Below are 21,473 nucleotides of genomic sequence, written 5' to 3' on the forward strand. Positions count from 1 at the left end.
CTGAGACGCCATCGAATGGCCTTATTGCATATGCCTCAAGCTCCACGCCCATCCCTGAGGCCGCGTCATTCTCGAAAGAGGTTTAGCAGGCGATAACCTCGCGGACCTGGAACCGTGGATTGCCTAATGACTGAGGGAAAGTGTCGTGCCCACCAAAAGGCTTTCGATTACCTCGGCCTGGGTGTAACAGCATCCTAAAGTCGATAAAAGATCAGGATGGATGAGGTCGAGATGCACTGCCGGGCAGAGATGCCAGGTCTCTCTCGAACATTCCCTAGTATGTACACGAATCTTGCGCATGCGGGAAGCTGATCCTGGTAAAATGCATGATGCCATGACCTGAGTGTCGGGTCTGAGATACGACAGCCTACACGTGGCTACGATGGACGTCGGATTGGAGATCAAACGAGACTTGTTGCGTAGATCATGGACAGTAGTGTTTTCGCCTGCATGAATGTCAACGTGCGGCCGGCTATCAAATACCTTTTCTTCTTACTTTCTACACAGTAGAACTTATTTGGCCATTGCCAAGAGAGAAGCGGGAACTACCATCTAGAACCGCTTAGAACGCCCGTTTGATTTGTTGGGAATGATCTGTTGAGAGTTGGAATAACTTGACAGCTTATACAGGCCTCGACATTGGCCAGTTGTTGATCTGTAGGGCTGCCAGTCTCGTATCGGCAAGCATCAGCACCTCACCTGGACTGCTGCAGGCAGGCACTGGCTCGGAAGCAGTTCCCACGGGACCAACTATAAGACAATCCGTATCAATCTCAACAGCCACGCACGGTAGTCCAAATCGACAAATGAGAGATGGTGAGTTGAGAACACATACGTCCGCGGAGCGCAAAAGGACGTGGCAGGAACATTGGAGAGGTGTCATTGGTTGTTTGGAGCAACGGCGCTAAACTCTTTTTACGACATGGAATTTTGGCCAATTTCCCATGGCGACCTCCAAGGTTTCCCATAACGCCCGGTTCTGCCAACATTCAGGCCAGCCCAGACCAGGCTTACCAAACTGGGGGGTGGGGAAATCGGGATTGGCGCGGAACCCCGCAAGGCATGCTTGATGCGTGTGGTAGCAGTGTGTCTCTTCACTTGATTTTAGTGCCACGAGAACTGCCGTCGCAGCCGCTCCCGGAGGCAGATGGGTATGTCAATGTTCGCTTCCTGCAGTCTGGGAGGTTTATTGTGGTTTTGCTTCTTTCAACAGCCATTTTTTGTGCCCAGGTGGAGTTTAGACGACGGGAACGGATGCAGCACGTGATGGCGAAGCGAACTGCACCTGGACAACCTCAGAACGTTTGGAAGCCCGCGGATGCGAAACGGCTTGGCATGCGTGCCAATGCCATTGCAAGGCCTCGGAACAGAGGACAAATGCAGTTAACTATTGTTAGCACTGCGACGTTGGAGGAACCTCGGGCGCCCCCGCAGGGCTGGACTTGCAATGGCGGTGTTGGACGAAGAATAGTGGTAAAGGGCGACGATTACCCCACAGCGGACTACTATCGCACAAAGGACAGCCCCCAAGCACACATGTCTCGTTCACCGTAAGAGGGATGAACACGTTGAAGGTCGCAAGGCGGGGAACACGTTGGTGCTGCAACGGGAATATACCGGCCGGAGCTCGTTCCAATTGGCGAGCTCTGACTGGCCCTCTCTGCGGGGGTGACGTCATGGCCTCACCCAAACCTCCATCGATCGCAAATGGAAGAAATGCCATGCCCAGCCGCAGAATTCCATCAGCACTAAGAAGAGCCCTGGAGGTTCCCTCTCTCAGTCGCATACGCGGGAACCTGTGTCTGTACATGCTTCCAAGTACCCGCACCATTGCACCTCCACCTGCCACTACTGCCACTACTGCAATAGCGCACCCTTCCCGCCCAGTTCCCGCCCTCCCTTTGTGTTTACCTTCTGTTATAATTGCGAGTCGTCCCCGTCCTTCCGTCCCGCGCATTCCTCATTCCCTCACGCTCTCGACCTCGACTTTAAATCCGCTCTGCAGACCTCATTCCCGCTCCCTCCGTCGTCGATGCAACAAGCAATGGAGGCCAATGCCTATCCTTGGGCCAACGACACCTTCCTGGCCATCAACTCCAGCGATATGAACGATGCCTGCGCACTCAACCCATCTGCAAAGTGGCCTGCCTTCTCGAGCGGGCACGAACACTCGTTCCCTCCTTCCAATTTCACCATGCCCGCTCTGGTCAGCGACTCCACAGTCGAACGATATGGCCAGATTACCCCTCCTGAAGAGCTATCGCCTGCGGTACCCAACTCGGAGCCGCTGCCACCGACCTCCGCATTGCCGGATCACATGCAGGCTGTGCTGGGCTGGGCCAGCCAACAGCAAATGCAGGACCTAGCCAATTACGACCCCTCTGCTCCGCTACAGCACCATCAGCAACAGACAACGCTGGCGCAGACGCCCGACTCAGGCCGCGTCTCCAAACGTCGACGGACAACCACAAAGCAGACCGTAACCAATGAGATTGCCGCAGCCCCCGCCCCGCAGGAGCAGACCGAGATTCCGCAACCGCCCAAGCGAAAGCGGGGACGCCCCAAGTCGAATCCGCAGCCAAAGCAGGATGCCATGTCCACTGAGGATTGTCCCTTCCAAGTTTCCTCCGCACGCCAGTCGCACCTCGAGAAGAACCGCGTCGCTGCACACAAGTGCCGCCAGCGCCGCAAAGAGTACATCCAAGGCCTGGAGAACCGAGCACGGGAGTACACAGAGACGAACAAGGCGCTGAAAGACGAGGTCACAAAGCTCCGCTCAGATGTCTTGGAACTGAAGAATGTGTTGCTGTCGCATGCCGGATGCGGATGCTGGGCCATTGACGAGTACCTCGCACAATGCGCTGGGGACCTCCTTGGCGTCTCAAACCCATTCCTCGCCTCCGGTCACAAAACAAGTCAACAATCCGCAGCTCCCTCGGTGGCCACGGAGCCATCTGCGCGGGAAATGAGCACCGAGACAGCGATCGTGTCCGCGGGAGACCGCGCCAGCTCGCAGGAACAAGACCTCGATGGCTATGGTGGGCTCGAACTGATCAACGATTCGGACGATGGCGACCCTGTCGGCTCATGTGGTTGAACAGAGTCCACTGTTCTCCGCTTTCATTGCGTACTCGTTCACTTGTTTTATCGACTTGCCGACAGGCGGTTTCTCTCGAAACGCGCATCAACAACATGATACCCGTGTCACCCCATCAAAATCCATCCGTCTGTTCGATCCCACCTTTGTGCGATCTTTCTTCCGTGCGAGCGGCCGCTGGATTGGATGGCTTTACCACTCGCTTGATGCGTGTTTCTTTGCGTCAACTGGCAAAGGCGAGGGAGCTGGTTGCGCACGGCCTGATAGCTTCTATGGGCCATGATGTTTGGGACTCTGCACACTGCTCGCTAGCAGGTGGCTATCTACTAGCTATAACAGACTTAAGCCTTTGAGGGCTACAAAATCCCGCTGGAAGTTTTCGGTATGGGCTTATTCCAAGAGGAAATATGGGCATGTGGCCATAGGCAACGTGAGAGGTATTAATTATAAAAAGATTATGAACCTCCAACACCATGCGGCTTTTCGATTGCTCTACGGAGTACTGAGCAAAAGTTTAGCAATAGGAGTGGGCATACAATCCGTTGTGGTCGACTCGTATGAGCAGCGAAGGTCGCTTTGCCTGTATCCGGGTTAATAAGGCGCCTAAAAAACTGACCCCCCTTCACGCGGAGCAGGAAACAATAAACTCCTCTGCCTGCCAGCATCGCTCCTTCCTTTGAATCCTCTCCTATCCTGTTTAACAAGCAGGCGATGCATGTTCTAGACGCATGCATGCAGATCGTCGACGAAGCCACAAGAAGATGCCCAGGTGCGCAGCGGGGTTCTCGGATGATAGCCCCACTAAAAGAGGGGAGAGTGTGACGGATAACCACCTAGGTGGGTGGGCGCATCTAATCCGCCCCGATCTCAAGCTCCCTGGTTGCTACCGTAACCTAGGTAGCATACCGTACATAGCGCATGTGAATTCGCAAGTCTATCTAGAAGTTCATGTGGAAGGGAGGGGCAGGTACTGTGTACGAGGAGGTCTTTGACTGAACAATGGAGCGAATGGGTATCTACCGCAGTACACGAGGGGATGGGGTATACAACAGTACAATCGAATCGCATCCGCTGAAGCTGCAGTTTCCAGTACCTGCATAGTAAACATCTGTGGCGGTAAACCCCAGCCGTGAGGAAAGAAAGGAGTTGATCGAGCGCGGGTCGCGGCGCTGGTACAGTACAGTACCACAGTACAGATGCGGAACCGCCCCTCCAGCACGAAAGGGTTCTTTGAACGGAACGTCGCTTACGCGTGCGGCTTGCAGCATAGATCTACATATGGCGAGAACAGGTCGGAGAATTTACATATGAATCCGAGACTAGTCGGCAAGATCGGAATTGAGGTGGATGACGTTGCAGACGGGACCGTGGTGGGAGTGGTGCGTTCATTGGTGGACGAAGTACGTTGCTGTGATTGGTTGGGCTGGGAAGCCGGCGGGGCAGGGGGTGAGCACTGTGATGGGCGAGGGTTGGGAAGTTCTACCTACACAGTAAGTACTGTAAAGTGTGTAGAGTGTCAGTGGATGGCTAACTGTATACTACATGGTGCCCGCGAGTCAAGGAAATGGTTCGGCTAACGTTGGAGGACGTCACTTGGGTGTGTGTGAGTTCTACTTGTACTGGTACCAGCGCCGTACCTTGGAAGCTGGGTACGGATAATTGAGAGAGGCTGTGGCAGGCATGATTGCAGATCCGCGAGGAAGAGATCCGCATCCAACCTGGGCTCTCATGGCTGCTGTTTCTTCCCGTCGACTTGATGGAACACGGAAGCGGGCACGCGAGAGCAATGGTTCTAGCAATGACAATCTATCTGCGCACAGTCGGCTGAGCGCGGTTCCAAGTTATTCCAGACAGTTTAGGAAGAGGTTCGGGGCGTGTTGGTATGATTATAGGTTGTCATTTTGCGTGTTGCTAATGTCGTGAGTTAAGGAATTTGGTATCATTCAGCTTGACAAAGAGGGAAGTGGATAGCCCCATGGTTCGGAACTGAACCGTTTCCGGTTGAAGAGATACCACAATATGGACCTGCTACTGTGGAAGACGTCATCGCCGCTTGTCGCTGTTTACGTTTCATGTGGAAGTTGGATGGCAGGATCGCCAACTCCACGCTCTCTGCCTTTTCCGAAGTCGATCACTCGGCTTGTTCTGCCGGATCGTCCGGACTCGTATTCTCTCGCGAGGGAAAGCCGGCCGTTTTCAGGTCCGGTACAGCTGTGAAAGGACGAAATCAAGGTCGCTGGTGGGTACCATGACGTCCGTTTGCAGGGGGTTTATATGATTGGCATTGCAGCAGTGCCTGAATTGGGATTACCATAGTATGAAGTGGGCTCGGGGGTATGGGTTTCAAGATTGCGAGCTTGGTAAGAAGACGTGGGGCTGATGTTCCCTATAGCAAACATCCCAACTTATGGAGGATGAAAATGCCTGTGGATTTGATTCACTGTGCCCAATTGCGGTGCGGCCCGGCGCCCGAAGCCCGAGGTTCCAAAAATCGCTGAGGTAATACATGCCAAGACATCAGCTGGCTCGGAATCTAGTTTCACCGTTACCCGACATTGTAGTCCTCCGGAGCTTCCTTTGAACCTCACACCATACAATGATGTACAACGATGCAAGACCCCCTAATTTACATTTCTCCGTCAGAAGTTTGGTATGTATCAGCAATCCTCATCTTCCTATGCACTACTCTGAAGCTCAGTCCAAACTATGGCCCAGGATTCTCCTGTGCCTTGGAAAGGATCGGATGACTAATCACCTTATTCCAACCTCACAAGCATCGAACTGAAATCAGCACCCTTCAACCCTCCTTTGCTTGACAAAGATGGCTCCCAGAACGAAAGCATGTGCCATATGTCGAAAAAAGCGAATCAAATGCGACGCAACGCTTCCCAAATGCCTGATGTGCATCCGGACGGGAAAAGACTGCCCTGGTCCTCTGGAAGGGCCCTTAATAGTTGATATGTCCGCCGTTGCCTCCAGAGGAATGCTGAAGAAGAAGAAGGTCGAGCGTGCAGCACAAGATGAATCTCCAAGTTTAACAATCTATGCTGCTGACGATCAGCTTGTGACGAGAATGCCGCCCCGGATTGATCAGGCCGCTATGGTCACCGAAGCGTTCTTCGCGCATTTCTTAGCGTACTTCACTTCAGACGGCGATTTTCGAGATCTACAGAACGAGAATACATGGATCCATCACCTCCCACGCCTGTCTACCGACGGAACTAACAACGCGCTTAACCTCGCCCTTCGCGCTACGGCCACCGCCTACTGCGCCACGGAAGTCAACAACCCGTCGATCATGCAGCATGCATTTACCCTTTACGGAGAGGCTCTCTTTGCGCATCTGAAGCTGCTGAGTTCGAAGCCGAAAGAGTACACTGTACATATGGTGTCGACGTCTGTACTCCTTTCAATCTTTGAAGCGATGCATGCCACAACAACGGACGGATATTACGAGCATATTAACGGCGCGGTCAAGATGATGGAGCTTGCGGGCCCTAATCAGTGTTACGGTGGAGTGCTATGCCAACTATTTTTCCATATTCGAACACAGATGGCCTTTGTCAATCTCACGAGTCATAAATCAGCGCCTGTACAAGTGCGGAAAATTCTTGTTGAGACGTTGGAGTACCGCCGCCTCCCCGTCATCCAACAATTGATGGATTATATGGCCATACTCACCGAACTTTATATGCGAAGGAGCAACGGTAGAAGCTACGAGCAAGGCATGGATCTTCCCGCTTACATTCACCTTTTGTCATCCGTGAATGCTTTGTGGGCTGAGTATCAAGAGGAAGCGGAGTCTCGTGGACAACCCTTGTGTCGGCTTGACAACGTAACCTTAGACCCAGTTTTCCGCGACGCATTCACTGCGTTGACCATAGCATATTTCTGCGCTGCGCGTGTTCTTCTCGCCATCCTGGATCCTCAGTCGATGACTACTCGGGCTGAACTTACGGGTCATTGCGCCACTATTATCTCGTGCGCACGGTATTTACAAACGGAAAGCATCGGCGTGGTTTATATGCGGATGACGACGCCGCTGTATCTCGTTTGCCTTCATAGCCCCGATCCACTGCTGATAACAGAGACTCTCAGGATGTTCGAGACCTGGAAGGGTGGGGCTATGAAAGGTGTTACTGCTCGGGCATTGGAGAAGATATATGCGCGACGGAATTCCAGGACGGGGGGACATTAAGATTGGAAATCCGCATTGATTTCGAGCGACTTTTGTCGGGGCTCGACTGAAGCCCACATATCCAGTCACGAATGTCTCTTCGCAAGAATTGAGACAGCAGTCGGAAACGCAACATATACATGGTCGGCCCAAGGTCTTTTATTGAGCACCTGGCAATCCCCAATTTCTGAAAAAATCGGAAAGCATCGAGTACCACTCACGGCTGTTTCGTAGGCAGTGCACAACTTCCTTGCACTGCGCCACCTCCGCGACTGCGCCCAAGCCTCAACTCGTATTTGATGGTGGCTGAGCAGACACCCACAGCTTCAGCAGTCTTCGAGAGCAATCCTCGCGATGTTCCCACATCAAAAGGCTATTGAAGATTCTGAAATCTTTTCTATATCTCATAATGGCTTCGAAGCGAACAAGGCGTGCCCGCCGTCAGCATAGATCCACGGGCAACGCGAGTACAGCCAAGTCAACCGCACAGGCATGTTACACATATTCGCCTCTACCGACCGAAACATCGATCCGCCTATTAGAAGTATTACCTTCATCAGACGGTGAAATCAACATCTCGCTAAGAGTATTTGATCTTAAAGATGAACCGGTCTTCGATGCTCTTTCTTACTCGTGGGCGAACCCAGTAACTATCGCCGAAGAGCCCCTACCTCGAGGCCAGGAGCGCACAGAAGTTGTCAGGTCCATTACCGTTTCTCAAAGTCTCCTCACCGCCAGCGGTCAGAACCCCGTAACTCTGGACACTACTCTGCTGTCGTTTCTGAGTGCTCATCCAAGCCTACCTTATGTGGAATATGGAAACCGCCAGGATCACACACATATTGTCAATTGCGATGGGCGGAAGATATCCCTCTCCAAAACGTTGTTTGAGGCCTTGGCATGCCTTCGCTGGATTCTTTCCAGGAAATTAGACGGCGAGGGCCAGGGCATGGTCTACCTGGAGACACTTCCAACATCGCGCTCACGTTATATATGGATTGACGTGATTTGCATAAATGTAAGTCCTATCCGTCTTAGCGCTGGCTACTGACTGAGTTGGGTACTCAAACGCAAGCGGACTTAGAGGAAAGGGCATCACAGGTGCCGTTGATGAACCGGATTTTCGCCTCTGCACAGCACGTCTTCGCTTGGGTGGGAGAGCTTGACACCTTGAGTTACGCGGCCTGGGAAACCATTCCAACGATATGTGATGTGTACCGGTCCGGACAGCCTTGGATCCCAGGCCATGCAACCTTCGAGGACAGAGTGGAGAAGAGGGTCCAGCTTTACACGCTGGCCATGCTTCTATCAAGAAGGTGGTTTCGAAGAGCCTGGGTGGTTCAAGAGGCCGTGTATGCGCGCCGCCTTTATCTGTGGTCTGGACCATTTTTCCTAGATTGGTGGAAACTGCTACCTGCCATCCGTGTCTTCGAGACGGGAGCTCGTATCGATGACACTGTAACACTCATGGGACGCTTGATTCGACGTGAACCAACGTCACTAGTTAAAATGTTTAACCGAGTCCATTCCGGTGGGGTCAGGGAGAAGGTCATCACAGCAGCGGTTACAGATGAGGAGCTATTTGATCTGGTGAAAGCAGCTGTGGGCTTTATCAATGGTGTGGTGGAAATGAAAAGGTCATTGGGACTACCTTACTATGAGCCCCGTGAAGGAGTGCAAACGACATCATTTGCTGGGGAGTGTGGCTCAGTCAAGGAGAACATTGTGTCGCAAACCGCGGCCTTGGACTCTGACCAAGACCTTTCTCTTCCGCCGGTGTTAGGGTAGGATTGCACGTCTGACATGACCCGGCAGACGATAACCCAGGATGATCTGGTGTCCATGTTTGGACCGCTATCAGCACCATTTCGGGAAAGGAAGTCTGGAATCCCCGAGGACCTTCAGTACGGAGGCTTTCGCGTCAATGCGAGGTATGTGCACAACAATGAGCCGTTGACCCAGCCCTCCGGGCATGTGCCAGTTTCGCTCTTCTCCTTGATAACCAGGTTCCGGGACGTCGGTGCTTCAGATCCTCGTGATAAAGTGTTTGCGTTTCTGCACATGGCAACAGAGACGTTGGACTTGAAGGCAAATTACCGTGCAAGTCCACAGTTCATTTACCTAAGAACCGCGCAGCTGCTCTTGAAAAAGGACCTAACCCTCCTATCTCATGTTCAGGATCCGGAAGACACCAAGCTTACTGGTTTGCCCAGCTTGGTGCCAGACTTCAGTGTACCTCTGGGTCGCGTGCCTTTCGCGACTTCGGAACCGTGTGTCTACTCTGCCAGTGGCTCGGGAGGAGCCCAGCCTCTCTTCTTTCGCACGGCAGACCAAGAGACTGGAAAGCTCGAAGTGCTGGTTCTGTGCGGGCGGTACGTGGACACTGTTGCTGGAGTTGCCAGACGTAAAGGGTGCTACTTTACTCGAGTTGGAGAGCTAGCGCTCCAAACGCCGAAGTTTTACAGCAAAGTCACGGGTCTCGAGTACACGCGAAAGAGCAGAAAATATCTGCATTATGCATTTGGTACCGAGGAATACGAGGGCGGACCTGCGCCCCTATGCCGGGTTGAAGCTCTTTGGCGCACCCTCATCGGTGATTACTCTTCCGGCCTATATCCTGCACCAGTGACTACTGGTTTTGGGTTCTCCGAATGGGTAGCCACGCATCTACATCATTCCACACACCTGTCGGCTCTCGCACAAGATCATATCGCTGCTGCTAATCCACAAGCAGTGAGTGCGGTTATAAACGACTTCGATGCCATCCAGAAACGCAAACAAGATGTCTTTACTCGACTGCACCCGGACGAACCAGGCGGCTATCTGTGTTTCGATTGCGCAAACGAGTTTTTCAACGACCGTTTTGCCGACGACGGTGATGCCAAACGCATGCTGGACAAGGTCGGCCTGGTGCCCGCGATGCATCCGGTTCGCTACATGCCAGATGCCGACCGCCTGAGAGCCCTCCAGCCTTGTTTCCCGAATCTCCTTTCCATGACAGCCAAAGAGGACCGACTAGAGTTTGCTCGAGATAGCAGCAAGAAGTGCCCGGACCTTTCCAGGGCCGAAGCCGCACGTCGGTCGGAATTCGAAAATCGCATGCGCGAGGTCAAGAAGGGCCGCAGGATGTTTCGAACCGAGCGAGACCTGTTGGGGATGGGGACCAAGTCCGTCAGAGAAGGTGATGAGGTATGGATTCTGCCGGGGGCGAAGGTACCGTTTGTTTTGAGGCCAGTTAAGGGGAAGACACCGAAGCGGTTTCGGCTGGTTGAGGAGGCGTATTTGCATGGGTATATGGATGGGGAGGTTTTGGGCGAGGGGAGGGAGTTGGAGGCTTTTGGGTTGGTTTGAGTGGTTTTACCATTGTCATTTTCATCGGAGTTTGTTTTTTAGAAAAATCTTACAGCAGGGTCGTCTCATTGTGCAGCGACTCGCTCATGCTATCGTGTTATCCGCCGCCCTCGTGCTTCACCGTATCTCCCTCCTGTCTTATCTTCTCCCCCCACTCCTCAAACCCAAAACTCCAAATCTTTTCCTGCGCACTCAGAGCCGCCTTCCCCTTCTTCCCTTCCTTCCCCCCCTCACTCCCATCCTCCTTGCTACTCCACCTCCCTACATGCTGCACCAAACTCGGCCTAACCACCCACCTCACCTCGTCCCCCTTATCCGCAAACTCCTCGGTCAAGACATCCACAAACCCGACCTTCCTCTCCTCAAACCACTCAATGAGCGGCGCGACCTTGCTGCGCGGGAAAACCAACGCCTGCGAACAGCAGCCATACGCCGGCATCTCATAAACACCATCCGGAAGCGGCATCACCGTAAGACGACCCAGTGCGAACAACACAAGAATCAAACAAACCACAAACAGCGGCACACTGCAGAAGACGAAACGCTGCGACATCATCACCCCCGCCACGCGCTTCATCCTCACATCCCTCGCATCATCCCGCGTGCACCGCCACCACCTCCGCAGTCCCCAGAGCAGCAGCACGGGCAACCCAACCGCCAGCGCAGAATACCCCGCATACGACCTCCAGTCCTCGACGTTCCACCCCAGAAACTCCTCGGTGAAGAAGAGCCGCAGGTACAAAAACTCCTTTGCGTACCGCTCGACAGACAACCGGTGCGCCGTCTCGAGCGCGGCGCGCGCCCTTGCATACCACCCTTGCACAGCGACGACGTCATCTTCGAACACCGCGACATACTCCACCGACTCGAGAGCCGCGCAGCGGCGGAGCAGGAACGAGTAATCGTACAATCCCTTTTCGCGAAACAGGCCGCCTTGGGATTCCATTTCTTGCACGTGATGCAGGTCCGCCGGGGAGAGGGTGGATGGGTAGGTGAGGACTTCGTCGGATAGTGCCCAGAGCCAGGGGGAGGTGTAGAGTGGGTGCGAGGTTGGGTCCGAGTGGGCGATGAAGACGATGAGGTGGATTTGGGCGCGCTCCTGGGGGGTCAGGCCGTGCAGGAGGGAGCCGAGGGTTAGGGGCAGGTAGGAGGCGTGTTTGCGCGAGATGGTGGGGATGGCGACGCAGAGGGTTTTTTCATCTTGGTCTTCTGAAGGTGGGCGTGGGGGATTGGGTTGGGGTTGCGAGGAGGAGGAGTTATTGCTCCCTGCCGTAGAAGCAGAAGCAGAAGCAGCAGCGGCAGCAGCAGAAGCAATAAAATCCTCCGCCTCCTGAGCTCTAATCTTCGAATACCGTGGCTCGTACCCCTTCCTCGTGTCGAAGAAGACGGACGTCGGGTCCCGAGTCGCCGCGGCGTGCAGGCGGAACGCGGTATATACGGTTATCAAAACCAAGCAAGCGACTACGAGACGCGAGGGCGATAAACTGCGGAACGCCATGCGGAAGCGATGCTCATGGGACGATGATGGAAGGGGCGGGAAATCAGGGTATCATGGCAAATAAATAGGAGAAAACGACTCAATGTGCAAAATGCAAAGGTCAGAAGAATATAACAGGAGGAGGAGGAGGCCTGATGGGGGTACCGGTATGGATAATAGGACGCCTAATAGATGGGGCGCAAGCTTACTGATATATCTGCGAGGCACAGCAACGTTAAGATAGAGTTTTTCAAACGGAGGTGCTGATCCGGCGCCAAGACCAAACGGCTAGGAAGAGGAATGTAAGCGGATACGCAGGATTCTTGCAGCAGCATGGATGGAACATGGTTGAAGACAATTGACTTGTTCAATCACTGAGGATTCGTTTACATCATGAAGGAACTGGAAAGAATACGTAAACTTCGTAGTGCCATTATCAGTACATCCCTCGATGCAGAGAAACACGGCGGCGACAATTGAAAGCCATCCGACTCTCACCGAAGGCTCACTGCATGTATACGTATCATCGTCCGAATAGAAACAACACTTTCCCACCCGTCTAGAACCCCGATCCCAATCCGTAAACCGTGGGTATACCCCGAAACCCAAGCAGAAACAACTCGGAAATCAAATACAATAATAAGAAATCAACGAAGAGTAAAAATTTGACGCCCTACTCAACACAGGCAACCAGCGTCTTCTCGTAGTCACCCCTCGTCTCGCCCTTGATCCGCTTGACGAGATCTTTACCGTACCGTCTCTGGTACTCGGAGCGGACGCGCTGCATGTGCTGCTTATCCCAATGTGCGCGAACGACTCGCTGGATGAGGAGGGTATCCTTTGAACAAAGTCAGCTAACCTATACGTCGTGGGGATAATCGTTATCACATACATTTGTACCCAGACCAGCCATGGCATCCTCGAGCTGCTCGGCGTCACTGAGTGCACGATTCTGCGCACGGGCAACAAGCAGAAGCAGAGCCTGCTCCATGTGGCCATCAAAAGTCCGCTTCAGAGTCTTCACGAAAGGCTGGCCGTACTGTTGCTCATATCTCTGAGCAATAGCACGGATCTGTGCGTCACTCCTGCTTGTCAGGATCTGACAGGCCTTGACAGAGTTCTTGGTCATGAAGTTGCCAAAGGCTCCCTGTAGTTCTGCGACGTCGCGCTCGACCTGTTGCGGGTTGACCGGGTCCACCTCTTCGCTTCGCTGGGCAGATACTATCATGATGAACATCTGTTCGGTGGCGGCGGACAGATCGCTCCTGAGATCGCCCTCGAGCGATCTTCCGTGGACTTGCTGATATTCGCGCTTGATGGCGTTGATGTCGGCATTGCTCCTCCCGATCAGGACGTCGTTGAGGACCGATTCCTTTGTACCCATGCCCTTCATGGCTGCCCGGAGGTTCCACACATCGCTGAGAAGGGGCCCGCGTGCGATTTGAACCAGGGCATCCTCGAAATTGCCCGAAGTCTCGCTTTCCAACCGCTTGATCAAATCCTCGTGGTACCTCTGATTGTACTGAGCGCGAACAGCGTTGACCTGGATTGGGTCCAGTTTGGGGAGAATTGCGATAAGCTGTTTCTCATTCGTGCCGAAGCCTTTCATCGCCTTGTACAGCCCCTCAACCTGCGCCGTGACATTGATATTCTGGGGTGCAGGTCCGTAGCCCGGAGATGGTGGGATTGCCTGAGTCGGGTAACCTCCATATTGCCCTGGCGGAGGCGCCCCATAATATTGCTGCTGCTGCTGCTGAGGTGGGTAGCCTTGAGGAGGATACTGGCCCGGGGGAGGTGCTGGAGAACCGTAACCGGCAGGCGGTTGGCCCCACTGTTGCTGAGGGGGAGGGTATTGGCCAGGCGGGGGCGCGCCATATTGGCCTTGAGGTGGGGGATATTGGCCCTGGGGAGGCTGCCCGTAGGGCTGTTGCGGGGGAGGGTACTGTTGCGGCGGGTATCCCTGAGGGGGGTACTGCTGGTTGGGCGGTGCACCCCAGGCCTGCTGCTGAGGAGGATAAGAGGGCGGAGGATATTGGCCTGGCGGGTATTGGCCTGCTGGCGGTTGACCGTAGCCTTGCTGGGGAGGAGGAGCTTCATGGAAGTGTCAGTGAAATTGCGACGACGACGTGTGGATGCGCCTGTGAAGAGACGCTCCTCTTTGAGGACGACTTACGGCCTCCAGGCGCCGGATACTGCTGGTTGTTGGGGTACGACATTATAGTTGATGGTTGTTTTGAGTGAGGTGGACAGACGTAGAAGAAGAATTGTCCGAAAGTGGTCTTCAGTGTTTATAACATGTTGCGGCTGTGTGAGGGTACAGTCTTACGCCACGAGCACAGCCCCTCGTAGTGAACAGGTCCTGGTCAAAGGTGGGGTAGGGATGAGCGGAGGTTGCAGCCCCATTCGTCGCTGCGGTTCGCGCCAACACCGAGGCGTGGCGGTGCCAGACTGTGGCGTCACCCTTCCGAGTAAGGCAGCGTCTGCTGTCCTCCCTCCAGTGTGTAATCTGCAAATCACCGAAGGCTACTCCGTAGTCTCCATAGATTAGTTATCCACATGGGTATGTACAAAATCACCTCCCCATAGCCTTAAGGTGATTGGAGATTGTGTGTTCTCTTCGCCTTCACGCAGGTTGGACGCAATCTCCTGTCTCCAACTTGCGCCATAGTCCCCGCATCCTAACCGCCTTTCTATCCGAAAGGTTTTAACGTAACCCTTTCTCGGATACCTAGGTACACAGTAACAGATGGCGAAGATAGAAATCGATCGAGTAGTCTCTCCACTTTTGCGTAAACCTGCTCGCCCCCTATTGCCCTCCAGGTATACCCAGGTACAAGGTAGACTACATGAACCCTCTCATTCGTTAATTCTTTCAAATATACCGAACATCGAGCACGGGAGGCTGTGCAGTGGCGCATGGCACGGGCAACGGCCAACACCGATGATGCGGTAAGATATAGGTCCATATTTCCTATTGAGCATTTGTGAAGCAGGGGAAAAGGGACACCCGAGCAACGGCATTGATTCCACCCGTCGGATGCGGAAAAGAACTAGTCCATTGGCACCCAAGGAGAACTCGGGCTTTGCACAACATAATAATGATTTTGCATTTCCATCAGCCCCCTTCTTCACACAGCCAACTTTCCAAACAGAGCATCGGACTCGGATTCCTCTAGCCCAGGACCCGAACCCTCAAACCAACACTTGCGAGAACCAACCAACCTACTAACATCAAACCCAACCCATCACGGCGCAGTTGAAATACTGACATCCGTACGCCATGCGATGCGACGATGCGATAAGAGAGCAGACAAAGGAATGGAAAACACGGTATATCACCATCCTATACCGGACGCCGAGACGCCGAAAAGAGACTGCCCTTGGTCTTGAAAACTTCAGCACTTGAAGTGTGTATGAGACCGCGGTGGGAAAAGAAAAAGGGGAAAGAGGAGACGCTGTCCCAAGCCCTGACTTTTATGTTCTCTGGTGTGTTCGCTCGTTCGGCGAATCCGTGACTGAGGCTGCATAGCTCTCACCAGGATGGACAGGCTCTTCTGAGGTTGCCCTTGATGGTCGGGGGAGTACGGGTCTCATGCAACGGTCGCGTCCAGAGCCCAGACTCGACCAGATCCAATAATTATTCCAAACCGTCTATGTGCATTCAATGCGTTGTCGAAGGGAAACCATGTGCAAGAAGAGTAGATGGGGATGAATGCGGAGGACCAGCCGTTTCGTCGTTACACGTCAGGGTGTTTTCAGTTGAAGATTTCACCGATATGACGCTCGTCTTCGGGTTTCCATGTCCCTGGTTATGCGGTTAGCACACAGAGGCGTGGCCCGAATACCATCTTTTGGAGAGATTACGTACCCTCAAAGTTGTGCTTTACAAACGCCATTGGGTCGTCTTCCTCGCCTGCACCCATGGTCTTGATGCCAGGGCTGAAACTGGTGATTGGCAGGATGATGACATCGCCAACCTTCTTGGGGTGCGTCATGCCAGTGAACTGCTGCCATGTGATATTGCCTTTGCTGGTGGACATGTCGAAGTACTCTGGATTGTTGAAGAAGTGGAAAATGGTGTCAGTCCAGAGACCAGGGCCAGTGAACTCAATGATACTCTTGTGGTCCTTGCTCAACCGGCCCTCAGCCTTTCGCTTCAATGCCTCTTGGGTAATGTTTGCTACTACATCGACGAGGATGGGGTGCCCTGGCTTGGATTGAATCGTCCACTGGCAGAACTGTATGCGGCGGGAGTACCATTCAGCCCAATCTGGGCGATCGGGATCAGCCTCGATTCCGATAACCATGCCATATGAATTGATGGGAACGTCTCGAGGAACCCAGTCGGCCGCACTTTTCAATGCTTTTGTATCAATGTCCGAGTAGATTCCTCCGCGAGCCAGCAATATTAGGTAGCGGAAGAAGTCGGCCTTGAGAACGGGAAGCGGGAGCGTGTTGTATGCTTCGATAACCTCTGGCACAGCGGCATAAAGATGACGAATCAGGTGCACGGCGACGTTGTCGGTGATGACCTCGTGCACAAAGTCGGGATGCAGGATGGTCCAACTAGCCTCAGGCTCACGGAATTCGTCGCCGAACTCGCCCTGGGCTGGTGTGTATTTCCAGGTCTGCCATATGTATGCGGGAAACTTAGACTCGACGTCGTAGGGAAACTGGTACTCAAGCTGCTGCTTGAGCGGCTTCCTCCTCAAGTCATCCATGCTTATCTGCGTCTTGGGCCTCTTGACCGGAGCGCTTGGTGCCGTGAAGGATTTGGCCTCACCGTTGCCTACGGAGGGAGTTTGTGTTGTTTCCTGTTTTGCAGGCTGGGTCTTGGGTTGGAGCATTGGGGGCTTTGGGAGGTCGTTCGCATTACGAAAGGACCGGGGCGGGTCGCGGTTGTGATGGGACCGAAATATGAAGAATAAGGATAAGACGGCCATTGCCGCAACGACGGCTTTTCTGAAGGTGAGCATTGTGGCCTCGTTGTGAAGAGAGGAGAAGAAGGGTATGGTTTTCCGAGGTGGGGAGAGGAGGGAAGGAGAGGGTCCCGGGCAGGGTTGGAACGGATCGAGATGCTGACAAGGCGGAAGGACGAAGTCGACGTGTTGCAGTGGCGCCTGCCGTGTGAAAAATGGCGACACGATGCGGAGACTGAAGGGTCGGTGCGGTTGAGAAGGACGGTGGAGAGAGGGTTGTCAATTGCCCGAGGGGACAGAGGCTCTGCCGCTCTTGTGTTCTTATCAACGAACCTGGCCGTTGTACTAAATGATACACGTCGCACACGCCGCCGAGCGGTGCGGAAGAGTTTGTATGGAACAGCGGAGAGAGCAGCTTGTGTCGCCAGAGTGACGAGTCTGCTGAGGTGGGCGGGGGAGGAGGGACACAATAAGAGGACACAGTGGGCAGGCGATGGTCGTTGTTGAGGCTGGTTGCGGCGAAAATACGGAGTTGGGAGGGACGGCTGAGAACAATTGACAGGCCCACAGCGGCGCTGCCCCCGGCGTCGTTTCAGGACACCCGCCAGGATTTCGCCGCGGTCGATCAATCTCTGGGCAGCGCCGGGGCGAAAGCTGACGAGGACTCGATGCTTACTGTATTATATTACTCGGTAAGCGATTCGAACTTGTATCCACGACAGAGTACGGATACTACTCAACAATGGAAAAGCAGGCTGGACAACACTGAGCAAAGCCTGGGACGGAGCTGAGTGTGAAAAGAAGTTGCACAGAGAGAGGGCGATGGTGCGCCGGAAACGACAATTCGTCCCTTTGCTCCCTCAGCTTCCAAAGTTTCAAAGGTTGTCAGAAATACGCGATTGCCGAAGGGGGCCTAGTGTCAGAGGCACCGCGTGTGCAGCTGCGCAGTATTGTACGACATACACTCAGCAACCTGCAACGCCTCTGCACTGCCCTGGACTAAATAAGCCGCCTACGATGGGCGAAGAAGCGCGGCGATAACGTTTCCCTCCACCGGCGCATGTCTGTCGGCTTTTTCTTCGTCGCAGAATACCGTTACATAGTCGACGCAGCAGCAACGCGGCAATGTCGATGAATGGAAGCGATGACGGAGGACACGCGGCAGGCTGAAACAAGCCGCGCCAAGCTTCTGCTACTGCCGCTTTCCGCTAAGCGTCCCGGGCCATTTTTTTAGCAGCTGTCCCACCCGCCACCTCTCATTGGGCGACTGAGGTAGGCGGTGCATTTGCCTCTCCATTCATCCAGCAACACCATCGATACGCCTCTCGTTCAGTCAAGCGTTGTGATTCATGGAACAAAAGAAACACTCAAAATACTGAGAAATGGTTCATGTTCCTCCGTGCAAGCGTCAAACTCCAACAGTGCAAGATCGACATGAGAGAATGCGAGCGAAGATTGCTGCATTGCCAAGGTGCACGTCTTAATCTGTTTGATACAGCCTTTGCGTATCTTCTGCCCTAACCTTCAGGACACGTGCAATCACCTTCTTCCGCGTCCAATTTACGTTGGTAGCATACTAGTATTGAATATCAAACGTCTTGTATGGAGACCGATTTCCCCTCGACGACCGAAAACAGTCCCCTCCCATATCCAGGAAACGGACTATGTACCTAGGTAGGGAAGGAAGCGCTAGTCACCTTGATCATGTTCAAATATCCAACCGTAAAACTGGACATGTTGACTCCGCCTGTGGCTATTTTCAACTTCTCTTCACAGTCATAACCATGTTCGCACGCCTGGGAATAGCGAAAGCTTCCGGTGCCAGACATAGTAATGATCATGACGCCAATGCCTCCCCCATTTGTCTGAAAGACCACAATTCCTCTACCCGTCAAGGCGCTTTATTATTTCGAGAGTATGCATTACATGAGAGATTGGTCCATCAATCACTGGTGGCAGAGCAATAGACCCTGTAACAACAGTCACGTGAGACTGCTACCATTACTAATCAACTTCAAGAACCCAACCTAACCCGTTCGGTGCTCAACGGGACCTTGACTGATGGATGACTCCATTTGAACCTATAGATGCATGAACAAATGTCCGCTTGGTCTACCTATATCATAAGCATCATATCCAGCTCTCTAGATATAGCGGGCTTTTGCTTAACCTTCCGACAGTTTCACCTGCACCTTCCAGAGCACATCTCCTCCCATCCCGCCACCGTGAAGGCAGTCGCCAGCGGAGGGAGAGCGGCAACCGTCCTCAGTTTGTTCTTCTACTCTCCGCTTACCACTCAGCCAGCTCCATTCCTCCGCTAATATCCCAGCACTATCTCTATACGGCGATGCCCAGGAAACGCAGACCACAATACGCCCAGACGAAGCCAACATACGTTCATCCTTCACTCCAGCGCTCAGCGTCCCCGAGCTCATCCACCAATGAATCCACAAACGAACCGACCGTCAACCAACTCATTCACCAACTACGCCGAGAACAAGCGCCTGGTACAACGGTACAAAAGAGGGATGAGGTCACGGACATTGTCAGTCAGCGTACCGTCCCGCCCCATTTGCGACGTATCCTACAGCTACCAGAGGTTGAGCCTCTGCCACCAAAGCCAGGTGGTCGCTCGCGCACCCCACGTTCAGGACCGCGACCGCCGCCAGGTCCCGCTCCACCTACCAGTTGGCTGGCGGGTTTGCATATAAGCGGAGGTGACCCAGAAGGTCCACTCGATATGAATAGGCCCGGACTGGCAAAGCAGCGGCAGCTGTGCCTGCTGGCAAAACTGCACTACGACGAGTTCAAGGTAGGCTTCGCTTCATGAGCGATGCTATACAAGGTCTTCGAAAAGAGGATACTGGTAGCTGGAACGTCAGTATGCGTGGAACGCCCCGTACATCGAACCGGAAAAGTTACACCCAACACCTGTATTGCGATGGTAACAAGCCTTTGTTCCATTCTGCAAGGCTCGATAGCATAACCCCGTCGGACTCTTCACCGCCGCTCATGTCCCTCTTTTCGAAGGCCTTGAGCAAGCTTTCCTCAAGAGCCTCAACCCCGCACAGTTCACTTACATTGCGCAGAGGTTTCCGCGTCCCCATAGTCTTACCGACATGGCAATGAAAGGCTTTATAGAGCATTGGGAGCAGTTGATGTTCGAAGAATACTACAACATCGGCGAGCTGCAAACCCATCTGAAAGAGGCTCTTTTGAGCTATGCGACAATGTACGGCTCCAGAGGCTGTGTCGATCTTCAGTCGCTTCAGGCATTGTTCGGCAGGTCGAGGCTCGAAGGGGAGTATGTACAGCATGCCGATGACATAGCTTTCATGGACCTCACCGGACTGCTTGACGCAAATACTTTGTGGTATCTCTGCAAGTTCCTGCTTGGTCCGGCGATCTCCCATTCGCCAAATGTGCCTCCCGGGGACACTTTGCTGGCCCCAGCCAAAGGGAAGGAGAAGGCTACCACGGATGTCCCTGACTCATGGGAAGACGAGCAGATTCCAACCAGTCCTCATCTGTCAAGAGCAAAGTTGACCAGTCCACCGTTCCCGCACCTCACTCGCCTTGCACTTGGGCATCCCGGCGCAGGGGCCTCCTGGGCCAAACTCATAACGATCACGGATGATCTTAGGGGTTTAACGCATTTGTCGCTGGCTTATTGGCCCCTTCCGGCGTATCCATGGCGTACTGACGATGTCGGCTTCCGCGACTTTTCCGACGACGAGATGAACGATGCAAGCATCACTCTATCACAATTAGCTCGGGATACGCGTGGTCTCAAATGGCTTGACCTGGAAGGCTGCAGCTGGCTCCAAGCTCTTATATGGGAACAGAAATCCACCGATGATGGTCCTGCGCATGGCTCTGGCGATTGGGCCATGTACACGCCATGGAGAAATATCTGCGAAGCGTATTGGGACCAGCTAGAATACATCAACATGTTCGCGGGATGGGTGCCGTCGAGCCGGTCAATCATCGCACGGCCGTCGGGACACCGCCAGATGCGCGTTCTGCAATGGTTGCGGACCCAAGGCCGCAAGGAGGAGCACAAGCACAAGGTTCGCGAAGATCCTAGACCCTGGCAAGTGGTGCAGTGGTTCCAGCGGGATGAGATGGCGCAGATGGTTGCTAGGTCAATCAAGGAGAGCGCGTCGGCTAGAAACCGAGTATGTATATGTGATAACGGGCTCTCGATCACTTAGGTGTCATCGATGGAGGTTGAATGATGGGCGAGAAGCGTTGTAGATGCTGCTGGTTTGGTTATATGATGGCAACAGCAACGTATAGCGTTGCGTGAACTTGAGACACTGAACTTTATCCATACTTGCTAGCTGCCGTTGCAACTGTGCGCTTCTACAGCTACTGCTAGATGAAATTTACGATTCGCAGCCCTCCCACGCATCTTGGCTACATTGTCATTCTGCATAAGGAAACAAGAAC

The 21,473-nt window shown here is 53.6% G+C and overlaps 9 protein-coding genes across 9 annotated transcripts; 5 read left to right on the top strand and 4 right to left on the bottom strand.

The window, feature by feature from the left end:
* Positions 1–216: 216 nt before the first annotated feature.
* Positions 217–3,097, top strand: EI97DRAFT_439898 (uncharacterized protein; the record flags this gene model as incomplete). Its single annotated transcript, XM_033799589.1, has 4 exons — positions 217–277; positions 631–816; positions 1,109–1,550; positions 1,870–3,097. 4 exons carry the CDS (start codon positions 217–219, stop codon positions 3,095–3,097), a joined length of 1,917 nt encoding a protein of 638 aa, XP_033657111.1.
* Positions 3,098–4,087: 990 nt separating this feature from the next.
* On the bottom strand, positions 4,088–4,963 carry EI97DRAFT_180774 (uncharacterized protein). The gene is made up of 2 exons (XM_033793505.1): positions 4,630–4,963; positions 4,088–4,576 (listed from the first exon to the last, which is right to left on the bottom strand). Exons 1-2 carry the CDS (start codon positions 4,808–4,810, stop codon positions 4,344–4,346), a joined length of 414 nt encoding a protein of 137 aa, XP_033657112.1. The 5' UTR covers positions 4,811–4,963; the 3' UTR covers positions 4,088–4,343.
* Positions 4,964–6,170: 1,207 nt separating this feature from the next.
* Positions 6,171–7,295, top strand: EI97DRAFT_371120 (uncharacterized protein; the record flags this gene model as incomplete). Its single annotated transcript, XM_033795270.1, has 1 exon — positions 6,171–7,295. The coding sequence occupies one exon, from the start codon at positions 6,171–6,173 to the stop codon at positions 7,293–7,295; it is 1,125 nt and encodes a 374-aa protein (XP_033657113.1).
* A 388-nt stretch (positions 7,296–7,683) lies between these two features.
* Positions 7,684–9,062, top strand: EI97DRAFT_482149 (uncharacterized protein; the record flags this gene model as incomplete). Its single annotated transcript, XM_033802060.1, has 2 exons — positions 7,684–8,292; positions 8,376–9,062. The coding sequence occupies 2 exons, from the start codon at positions 7,684–7,686 to the stop codon at positions 9,060–9,062; spliced, it is 1,296 nt and encodes a 431-aa protein (XP_033657114.1).
* Positions 8,732–10,845, top strand: EI97DRAFT_180682 (uncharacterized protein). The gene has a single exon (XM_033793504.1). It carries the CDS (start codon positions 9,078–9,080, stop codon positions 10,623–10,625), a length of 1,548 nt encoding a protein of 515 aa, XP_033657115.1. The 5' UTR covers positions 8,732–9,077; the 3' UTR covers positions 10,626–10,845.
* On the bottom strand, positions 10,723–12,123 carry EI97DRAFT_412704 (uncharacterized protein; the record flags this gene model as incomplete). Its single annotated transcript, XM_033796770.1, has 2 exons — positions 10,723–11,203; positions 11,240–12,123. The coding sequence occupies 2 exons, from the start codon at positions 12,121–12,123 to the stop codon at positions 10,723–10,725; spliced, it is 1,365 nt and encodes a 454-aa protein (XP_033657116.1).
* A 333-nt stretch (positions 12,124–12,456) lies between these two features.
* Positions 12,457–14,422, bottom strand: EI97DRAFT_464804 (Annexin). The gene is made up of 3 exons (XM_033801437.1): positions 14,276–14,422; positions 12,995–14,193; positions 12,457–12,940 (listed from the first exon to the last, which is right to left on the bottom strand). Exons 1-3 carry the CDS (start codon positions 14,316–14,318, stop codon positions 12,776–12,778), a joined length of 1,407 nt encoding a protein of 468 aa, XP_033657117.1. The 5' UTR covers positions 14,319–14,422; the 3' UTR covers positions 12,457–12,775.
* A 1,435-nt stretch (positions 14,423–15,857) lies between these two features.
* EI97DRAFT_370763 (initiation-specific alpha-1,6-mannosyltransferase) lies at positions 15,858–17,078 on the bottom strand (the record flags this gene model as incomplete). The annotated part of the gene is made up of 2 exons (XM_033795249.1): positions 15,858–15,907; positions 15,971–17,078. The coding sequence occupies 2 exons, from the start codon at positions 17,076–17,078 to the stop codon at positions 15,858–15,860; spliced, it is 1,158 nt and encodes a 385-aa protein (XP_033657118.1).
* Positions 17,079–19,083: 2,005 nt separating this feature from the next.
* EI97DRAFT_464806 (uncharacterized protein) lies at positions 19,084–21,235 on the top strand (the record flags this gene model as incomplete). Its single annotated transcript, XM_033801438.1, has 2 exons — positions 19,084–19,833; positions 20,111–21,235. Exons 1-2 carry the CDS (start codon positions 19,369–19,371, stop codon positions 21,233–21,235), a joined length of 1,590 nt encoding a protein of 529 aa, XP_033657119.1. The 5' UTR covers positions 19,084–19,368.
* Positions 21,236–21,473: the final 238 nt, after the last annotated feature.

Source organism: Westerdykella ornata (assembly GCF_010094085.1).
Source record: "Westerdykella ornata strain CBS 379.55 unplaced genomic scaffold EI97scaffold_3, whole genome shotgun sequence".
In the NCBI taxonomy this organism is placed as follows: Eukaryota; Fungi; Ascomycota; class Dothideomycetes; order Pleosporales; family Sporormiaceae; genus Westerdykella; species Westerdykella ornata.